At 34.8% G+C, this 10,530-nt stretch overlaps 1 protein-coding gene and 1 long non-coding RNA gene across 2 annotated transcripts; one reads left to right on the forward strand and one right to left on the reverse strand.

Moving 5' to 3' along the window:
* Nucleotides 1–209: 209 nt before the first annotated feature.
* LOC106380260 (putative two-component response regulator ARR19) lies at nt 210–6,209 on the reverse strand. Its single transcript, XM_048758814.1, has 7 exons — nt 3,383–6,209; nt 3,197–3,282; nt 2,917–3,096; nt 1,522–2,823; nt 972–1,354; nt 826–882; nt 210–561 (listed from the first exon to the last, which is right to left on the reverse strand). Exons 1-4 carry the CDS (start codon nt 3,873–3,875, stop codon nt 2,356–2,358), a joined length of 1,227 nt encoding a protein of 408 aa, XP_048614771.1. The 5' UTR covers nt 3,876–6,209; the 3' UTR covers nt 210–561; nt 826–882; nt 972–1,354; nt 1,522–2,355.
* Nucleotides 6,210–6,298: 89 nt separating this feature from the next.
* On the forward strand, nt 6,299–8,302 carry LOC125587749. Its single transcript, XR_007324090.1, has 2 exons — nt 6,299–7,732; nt 7,842–8,302. It is a non-coding gene; the product is annotated as an uncharacterized LOC125587749 (long non-coding RNA).
* The last annotated feature ends 2,228 nt before the right edge of the window (nt 8,303–10,530 follow it).

Below are 10,530 nucleotides of genomic sequence, written 5' to 3' on the forward strand. Positions count from 1 at the left end.
TCTCCGGTGTATCAGGAAAAACTGTAGTCCGATGCCCTTCGGGGATGAAAAATAATTAATGTATGTTTACTTAAAAAAAAAAAAAGTTGAGAAAAAAAAAAAAAAAAAGAATAGGCACAGTTAAAACATTCACTGACTTCTTTTTCTTCAGTTCAGCAAGTGAACCGTCAGACATCATTAGCTGCAGGAAACGAATGTAGACAGTAACATACAAACACCATTGAAAGACAAAAAAGTAAAAAAGTCACAGAAGACAAACTCGTCAACATACCAAGGTGTGAGCTAAGGATAAAAAATAATTAAACTACACAATCACACAAATCAATTTAAATAAACAAAGTAACTTTTCTAGATAACAAAACTTTTACATGTTACGCTACATGTAATGGCGTTGACTGACAGATTGATGCAAAATAAAGTAATTCTCATAGCATTAGAAGACAAAGTGATGACCAGATGAAGCCGCGCTTGCTCGGACGTCGTTCTTGCGCTATGCAGACCCTGAAGTTGTGTCACAGATTACATCTCCTTGAAATCAATTTGCCCATTTTCAGTTGGTCCCTGGAAAACATAAACATAGAAAACGTAAGAGAAAGGAAAAAAACGGAAACAAATGGTATGGTTCTGTTTCGTTTAGAGGTCAATAATGGTGTAAATGCAAATTTTGAAATTAGAGACCCAAAACTTTAAATCAAATAACAAACTATACAAAAGCCCACAGCTTTCATTAAAAAAACAAAGCAAACAAACTGAAACTGCATTGTTCATATTCGGTTTGGATTGTGTTATCATCAAAAGAGTGATTGAGAATTAGAAAACAAAAACCAGATGGTGAATCCTCTCCAGTGAAGCTTCATCTCCATCTTTTAAACCTCCAACAACCTAAACACTAGATCAAGAGCTTTCAAAAACCAAACCAATGATCTGAAACAGAGGAAGTGAAATCATGAATCAAAAGTGGGAAACTTAACCAGTGATGGAGCTCGAACTCCTCCATTTCCCTCAATTCTCTCAACCGCTTGTTCTTCCTCGTTCCTAACAAACTCACAATATATAAAAGATCGAACATAAAAAGATCACAGACAACTCCCAAGAACACTTTTCAAAGAAAACTAAACATATGTCAAGTGATGCTTTGTACGTAGCAGGAGCAAGGCGTTCAGTGTCGTACCAAACATGGAAGATCAAAGCACAAATGACAGTCAGAAAACTATAGTAAACTGAGACGAAAGGCTATTACAAAGCTTTCACTAAAGATCCCTTCCCGACGATTGAAGACCACCACGTTTAAGGCGACTTGCATAACTCTTTACTCTCTAGGCGGTTAGGAGCGATGAACCCTCAACGACAGTACCTATAGTTCGTAGAAGGATCTAATTATTTTATACATCGAAAACATGTAAATTAAGATAGCAAGGACGTCACAATACAGCTTCCCAAAAATGGATAAGCCTGAAAACAGTTTAGAGTCTCCACTGCCTGGTAAAACATGTTCGAACAAAATCGCAGAAGAACCCTTACAGTGGTTTCAGACGATTGGCCATTAGCGGTGGTTTCCGGCGATCGGTTTGCCATGGAAAATTTCAGGAAAGTTTTGATGAATTTGAGGGAATGTGAAAACTTTGATGATTCTGAACGACAAAGAAAGAGGAGGTATCGGTTTTTATAGGCCCAAGAGGGAGGAGGTGGCGAGTTAATTAGCTGCGTTTCGAATTGGTTAGTAATCAAGAAGCTTTGAAAACAGATTCTCATTGTTGCTGCGGTTACGTCGGCGAAAAGGCAATCAGAACTTGGACCGTCTGACGATCGTTACAAATTAGGTTTGGATAAAACGAAGAGGATAATATGGTCTACATGGGCTATAGGGTTTTATATATTTCGGGCCAAATAGAGAAAACTTGTTTTTAAGCCTAACAACATCTTACAATGGCCCAGTACGATTTTCACCAGAAATCAAAATGACGTGCCTTAATAATTGGTGGGGAATATTTGTGCTGACGTGGACCCCTCGAAAAGCTTTAAAATTAGTCTCTATATAGTAGTGATTTCCTTATGGAATTAACTCACGCGCATCTAACTGGTTAATAATTGGAATCAAGTTATTTATTAAAAAAAACAGAATTATCCATAAAATAACAAATGTATATAAGAGAAAATGAAATACATTGATACTGTTGTACTGATATGCATATTATCACTGACCAATATTTGAAATGAGTTCCATAGAATAATAACTAACTAATCTTCTTGCGACTCACAAAACAAGTCACATGCATGCTCTCGTTCTTCCCTTCCTTTTCTTCATGTCACTGATGATTCTCTCACAAATCATGAAACTTCCAAGAAACAGCCAAATTACTTATTGTAACTATAGAAGTCGTTTGGGTCATACGGTAAACTTGGATAAGTCCCCTCAACGCCCGTTACACCATTGCCGGAAGCTTGTTCCGGTTCATTGTTACTCATCACGTTATTCCATTGATGAGGAAGCTGATGTTGTTGTTCCTGCTGGAGATGGTTCCCATGGCCAAGATCATAGGGCAAACGAGGCATAGTATACGCCAGTCCGAGATCCTTTAGTATATCGATGTTGGAAGCTTTTTCAGGCTTCATTTGATTAGAAAGTTGATATTGTTGTTGTTGTTCAAGCTTCTGCTTCTGCAAATAGTTATCATGGTCAAAATCATAAGGCATAGTATTGGTCATGACCTGGTTGTTGTTCACTCCCAAGTAGCCATTTTGATACTGATTGTCCTCGACCGGGTAAGTAGCTCGACAATTCATAAGGGACGATGATGCAGCGTGGTTGTTGTTCACTTCCATGTAGCCATTTTGATAGTGATTGTCCTGTACCGGGAAAGTGGCTCGACCAGTCATAAGGGACGAGGATGCAGTTTTGTTTTTGTTCACTTCCATGTAGCCATTTTGATACTGATTCTCCTGGACCGGGTAAGAGGCTCCACCATTTATAAGGGACGATGTTGCAGTGTGAACATTGTTCAAACCTAAGAGAGGTGAAGTTGTACATGCACTGGACCAACCAAACTCTTGCATCTGTTGAGTGATTTGTTTTCCCTGAAGACTAAGACGATATTTCTGCACAACAACATAATTAATGTAGAATATCCGTTACTAATATTCGCAAAACCCTATATTTAATTGTCACACAAGAATCGATAAAATTTTGGGTTTTAACCTGAAGATGACTACACACATTTCTTCTAGTGAGCCCTTTGATATTCATGTCTTCCAGCATTTTGAGAAGTGGCTTGGGATTAGCTTCTGCATTTGCATTCAAAATATCATTAGAAACAAATAAAAGAAGATAATAATAAGAAGATAAATAAATTGATAGAACACAGATTACGACTAGTTATATTACTTCTTGCACCACCAAGAGTATTGACGGCTTCGAGAAATTTCTCTTGAAGATCATTAGTCCACACCACCCGTGTCTTCAGTTGCTTTCTTTCTTCTCCATCGATGTTTTGTTCACTGTTGTATGGGCTTGTGGTCCATGAATCGTTGTTGTCTTGGTCTGAACCGTTATTCTGAACCGAATCTGATTGGATTGGTAGATTTTCTCCAATTTGCGGTTTCTTTTCTGCCTTTTCTCCTATCATATTGATGTTTTGTTCACTATTACCTTGGTCCACGGGCATGGAGTCATCTTTGTTTTCCTTGAAACCATCGTTATTCTGAACCACATCTAATTGAACCGGTGGAATTACACCTGATTTAGACATCATCCTCTTACGTACAATGTGTTGCCATATGGTGGCTATGATCTCCTTTCTAATCGGTTTCATAACATAGTAGCATGCACCATGAACCGTTGCTTGCATCACCGATACTGTTCGGTCATCATCAGACATAACTACACAAAGACGAAATAGATAATTATTTTTTAAAATCTAATTAATAGAAATTTGGTTTAATTAATATAATTTGAAAAAAAAACTTCGATTTACATACTTACGACAGGCAGATCCATCTTTGTACAAATGATTTTGAGAGCTTGGATTCCATTAATTCCAGGCATATGAAAATCCCAGATCACGAGATTAATCCCATGTTCACAGTTTCTCAGAAACGCGAGAGCTGCTTCTGCATCCGCATACACCGTCACTGGATAACAAAAAAACATATCAGTATAAACCCTAACCCTAATAACACAATCTATCGTTCAAAATGAGAGAGGGGAAATAGAGACCTTGATAGCCGTATTTGATCATGAGGTTTTTCATCTTACGTAAAGTTACAAAATTGGGTTCGACAACAAGAACATTAGCACTCGCCGGAAATTCGTTGAGAAAAGAGCTCATTTGAGAAGTTTCTCGCTGCTTAAATAGAGTTATATCGCCATCATCGGTTCTACTTCCCTCCGACATTACAAATTTTACTTTTGTAGAGATTTAGACTGAAAGAGAGAGATTATATGTAATGCCAGAAGATGTCTATATCTTATACAAGAAGTTGTGTGCTTTTTATATTACAAAAAATATTTTCATCATCATAAATTTTTGACATTTGTCCAATAAATCTGAGATATTGGGTTTCTATTCAATAGGTCTACATATAATGGGATAACCATTGAATACAATGTAAGGAAATAGGTTAATTAAAAAGAAAGAATAGGAATACTAGTCAAGTCAACTTTTTCATTATTGACTTTCATTCAAAGGAAAAAAAAAACAACTATGTTTTGGTTGTGTTGACTGTATTTCTTTTCTTATATAGTTTACTAGGGTCGGCCGGATATTATCTTTGTTCTTATGTGAGATGACTATTTACTTGAGGTTAAAGATCTGAAATAATATGTATATGTGACACAGTGCGTTGTAGAAAAATTTAGATATATAAAGTCGTATCGGTTGAAGTGTTATAGTTACGGAAAGATTCATGCTAAAGATCAATATCTAAAGATTATATGTTTAGTGTTTTAACTTTGGAGCGTCTTTTAACCTTGGAGCATCCAAACCTTTTTGAGAATGTTAAGCTTTGTTTACAACAATTGACCATGCACTTTGAGCATTCTAAGACTTTATTGAATCATTTAGCATACGAAACAATATATTATTTACTTACAATACCTATAAGAACCTTCCCGTAGAAATCGAAATAGTTTGAAGGGTTAAACATGTTCTTTCTCAGCAACCTGACACATTGTTATATTGACTAATCATCAAAACACAAAACACATAAAAAAAAGAGAGAATTCAATCAAAATCATACCAAGTGTTTGGCCTCTATGGCCGGAGCCTTAGCCTTTATGTGTTTCATGTCATGCGTTTGTTGTAATGGTTTTCGATATACTTCTTAGTTGCAGAATCTTTCTCCATTGTTGAACTCGAAATCGACTCTTCATCCTCTACAGCCTCCGACGTTGGAGATGGCATAATATTCGCTACCACCTGCTCTTCGTGATCCGTTTCACAATTCTCCTTTTTTTGTCTCCCAAAAACATAAAAAAATGTTGCTATTTATCTTCCATTGGATTTATTTTTGTCGCAGCCATCGACAGAACGCCGAGATATCATCTCTACTTTCTTAGTCTTTCCTTTTCGCATGTGGTTTAAATTTTCCGATGAATTTGTAATTTCGGCTTACTCATGGTATTTATTTTAGGTCAAACTTTAAACTTTGTAATTTTTATGTTTTTTTTAATTATTAGATTTTATGATCCGTTAAAATAAATGACTTTTATATGTACAACATGTTAAAACAGATTTTTACTATAACTTGAAATTAAATAATATTTATTTACCAAAATATAAAAAATTAACCTTGAAAATATGAACATGTAAATATAATACTACTCCCAAATTTAGCAATACTATTAGTTTTAATAAATTATGGTCCTTTTTGTTTATGATATATAGTCGGGATGGATATTTTACCCGATACTTGAACCCGTATTCGAACCCGACCCGAAAAACCCAAACCGAAATCCGAACCGATATAGGAAAATGCCTGAATGGGTATTGATTTAGGAGAGATTGGATATTCGAACTCAAACGGGTAATATCCAAACCCGAATGGATATCTGAAAATAACTGAACATATGTATACTTGCCCTTATATTTCTTGTTTACATCTCTCATTTTATTTAAAATATTTATATTGATGTTACACATACGTTAATATCATATAATATATATATAATTACGGAGAAAATGATTTGTCAAGTTTTTTTTTCATGTATTAACAAAAGTTACATTCAAAATTTCAAAACAATAGCCAAATTAATGTTTATTTATTTTTGAAATGTTATCTCCAAATTTATCAATCATTCAATCTATTAAAAAATAAAAAATCAGATAAGTGAAATCTATATTTTTAAATAGAATAAACCTAAAAATGAAAAATTATTTTTTTTTTCAAAATCTCAATATCCGAACCCAATCCAAAATAACCAAATCCGAACTAAAATACCCGAACCCGATCCGAAGTATAGAAATACCCGAACAGGTTCAATACCCCTATACCGAAATACCCAAAAATCTGAAATACCGGACCAACCCCGAACGGGTATCCGACAAATAATCTTCTGCATTTTTTTATGTACACTTACTGTTTAAAACTAAAAACATTTATATTTATTTCAAACTTATTAATATCATTAAATTATGAAACTAATATGAAAATTATTTGACATATATATATATGGATGATGATGATTTATTAGCGAAAGAGAAAAAGATAGTCTCCATGTTTTAATGTCATTCTCGACTTTCCATGTGGGGAAGAAAATTTATAATTTTATACAAAAATCTCTCCTCAAACCCAAAATGCTAATTTCTTTTGGCTTCTTCTTCATTCTTCCCAGATTCTCTGTAGAGGAGGATCTATGAATCCATCTCCTCCCCCTATCTAAGCTCCTCTTCTTCTTCTTTTCCATCGGTTACTCTGTTTCAGAAGATTTTTTTGACTGAAGGCATTCACTCTATTTCAGAAGCTTCCAGAAGCATCAATGGCCGAGAGTTTATCTGTTAATACGGAAAAACTATCTCTTTCTACCACTCTCATCTAATCTTTCGTGATTTAAGCTTCTAGGTTACTCTGCATGTTAGTTTTATCATTGGAATCAACCTTCAAAAATCTTCTCTTTTTTTCTTCATAAGATTTAAAAATTTGGTTTTTTAAGCTCTAAAGGTTTACTTATATTCTCAGGTTTTAATGTTTGATGTAAACAGGACAGTGCAGAAATTGTAATAAAACAACCAAAGAGATCACATCTGTTCTTAAAGATGATAGTTTTGGTGTTTGCAATGGTCCGTGGTCTCTAAATTTGCTCCGTCTGCTTAAAACAGTTTAGTGTCCAAACCTCACAACTTGTTCGAACTCGTATCACCACTCGGATTCATTACCCAGAGCCAGAGACTTTCAATAGGTAAGTAACTCTTCTTGTTTCTTTGTTTGTTTATTCACTTCTAACTGTGAAACTGATCTGAATGTGGGCACAATCCGGTGAGGTTCTTTGCGATACTATCGATGCAGAGATCAGGAAGCGGTTGGTTCGAAACGTTGGTTTGATATCTCTCCACCGATTCGTTACCCAGTGCTTGAAAATATGACGACTACGAATCAGTTAAATGGAGAAGCTCCACTGCTTGTGTAGGTGGAAGCTCAAGCAACAACCGGAAACCTCGGCGTTATCTGGAGTTAGCATCGTTATTTGCCAAAATTTCCGCCGCGGAGATGAAACGATTCAAGAGAAACCCTCGAACAGGTTAGCCATAAAACAGTGAATTAGTATGATTTAAGAGATAAGAAGAGAAGATGAGTTCAAGAAGAGAAATACTCACATCCATTTATATTGTTTACACCCCGCCTTTCAGATCTAAGCAAAGCATTAAAGACGAATCGTGGAGGAGAGTCAATAGGATTTAACACGAAGCCATTAATCAAACCGTTGCAGGTCGGGAGACGAATTGCAAAAGTCACGCCTAGCCGTCTCACGAAGAGGAGCGATGAATTCCGTTTTCTCGCTGCAGCCGTATTAGGGATAGACGGAGCCCATTATCGTTGGGCCGGAAACACTTCTAATCTCACTGCCCATGAACACACTAAAGAACGAAACCGAAAATGTTGAAGTTTAATGAAACGTGCGGTTTGCCTTATGGACACGTGTCATTACGATATGAAATGACTTATCTACGTGGATCCTAGGTGTCTCTCTAAGGAGAGAGCAAACCATACTTTATAAAAATAGATATAGAAATGTAATAAAATTGTAAGAATGTTAATGATTTTAAGATGATTTTTATTTTCAATACTTAATATGAATTTTTTTATTACCTTATCTGAGTTTCATTCCAATATTAGACTTCCAATTCGGACGTTCTTTGAAACCAATTTCAGACTATTTACGAAAAATACTAGATGTCTATTACATGGACATATGTCAATATTATTATTATATATATATATATATATATATATATATATATATTAGTTGAGTACGAATCTTGATTTTTTAATTATTTACAATAAACATATCTATTAGTAAAAAAATTGGCGCTTAAACTATGTCCTTGTTATGATTATATTAATAATACAATGATAAAAGTAATCCTTAAATTCTTGTAGAAATGGTGAAATTAATATAACCAATCACAAAATATTTTAACCAGTATGTGATGTTATCCTAGATACATCAACATACAATTTGCCATGTAAAAATACATATTGTAAAAAAAAACAATCTAATTTTTTAACATCTTTTCCTGGCTTTTTCTTAATTTTATTGTAGAAGTACGGAGTAAAATCGAAGTTCAAGCTTGCACCGGAGAAAATAGAAGTGCATCCCCGCCCCCACCAATTGATATTATTACAATCACAGGGAGTGGGACTTTCCCAGTACGAGATGGAGTAACCACTCTTTCCATTGAACCCAGACTGGGGCGAAACCAAGAAGTTCTTATGATGGGTGCACAAACATTAAATAAAATATTAAACAAAACATTAAACAAAATATTTTAGATATATATTTAAAAAATATTTTTTTAGAAATAAATGAGAAAATCATATGAAAATAATATTTCATTTGATTTCGTAGAATTGTCTTCACTATTTTCATTGTAGAGGAATATATTTTTAATACTTATTGTTGCATCTGGTAAAGTTAAAATCAACTTTAAAAAACCTATAAACCAAAAATAAAGATTATTAAGTAACAAAAAATTCATCATCGAAATAAATCTAATTAAAACTGAAAACGAAACATAATTCAAACGTGCAATCTACCAAAAACATGATTAATGAAACATAAATAAATTACAAACATGTAAAACCTGCAAACCATCAACTGTAGTCAAGAGTAAAGCCACTTCTGTGACTTTTGGACTTTTACTACTGAATCAAAAACTTAGATGCTATCTAAAAAATTACTAATCGTAAGCATTGTTTAGTTACCAGTTTTGTATGGTAGACAAGAGAATAAAACTTTGTAAATTTGATTTGATGGTTTACTTAAGCAATTAAATTTTCTAAGCGAATTGTTAGGATTTTAACAAAAAAAATAGAGGATACAATTGGCTTTAATTAAAGCTAATTTTAATTTTTGATGGGGTAAATTATTTTTTAATTTTTCATTTGGGTTAATGTAAATTTTAGTGGGTGCACTATCATGAATTATAGTGGGTGCACATTTAAAATTTCTTAACAATTACATTAAGTTTTCAAAAAATATGGGTGCATGTGCACCCCTTCCCTACTCATGAGTGGCTTCACCCCTGAACGCAGAGCAGAAGGGACTCCAATGCACAGTGCCAACCCTGACCTAAAGTGGGGGAAACTGTGGCTTTAGGGGCCAAATTAGATTAAGTATTTAGGGGCAACAATTTTGCAAAAGGTTGTTTATAGTCCACTGGTTGTGTTTTACTTATCGGTCGGGTGATGGGTTTGAGATTTGGAGGCAACAAATATTTATTTTTCTTTAGGCTGTACTTTGTACTGGCCCGGGCCTGCCTATGCACAATCAAATTAGCTATGCTCCAGTAGATTAGTATACAAAGATGTCAGAAAAGGAACACAAGCTCGCTCTGGATATACTTGAAGATTGTCGAGAAATCGATTCTAAGAGTCGCGACAACGGGTCATGGGGAAAGGGATTTGATTTTGCGGTGTAAACAACATGTAAAACTGGAAGTTCTGAACTCGGATGCTAATGTTATTGATGCTTATACTGAATCTGAAAGAAAACTCTTTTCAGCCTCTTTTGTGTATGTAGATAAGGACAAGTCTGCTACTAAACTTTTATGGAACCATCTTATTGTGATGAATGGGGATCGTGATGGACTTTGGTTTGTAATACGGGACTTTAACAACCTCATAAATAATGAAGAAAAAGCAAGGGATCCTACACACCTAGAAAGATCTTTCTTGGATCTCCGGACCTTCTTCTCGGAGGTTCAACTACAACATTCGGGTCACCCTCTTTCTTCGAAGGGGCAACGAGGTGATCATTTTGTGCGCTGCGGACTTGATAGAGCGGTTGCTAATACTTCTGAGCTGATAATTATCCTA

This window comes from Brassica napus, chromosome C5, assembly GCF_020379485.1.
Source record: "Brassica napus cultivar Da-Ae chromosome C5, Da-Ae, whole genome shotgun sequence".
NCBI lineage: Eukaryota > Viridiplantae > Streptophyta > Magnoliopsida > Brassicales > Brassicaceae > Brassica > Brassica napus.

Excerpts from the sequence above, each read along its gene's own strand:
- LOC106380260 (XM_048758814.1), bottom strand. The coding sequence starts at position 3,875 with ATGTCTGATGATGACCGAACAGTATCGGTGATGCAAGCAACGGTTCAT. Across the intron at positions 3,097-3,196 it reads ATGTGTGTAGTCATCTTCAG|AAATATCGTCTTAGTCTTCA; the intron begins GTTAAAACCCAA and ends GTTGTTGTGCAG. Across the intron at positions 2,824-2,916 it reads ATCAGTATCAAAATGGCTAC|ATGGAAGTGAACAACAACCA; the intron begins ATGGAAGTGAAC and ends CAAAATGGCTAC.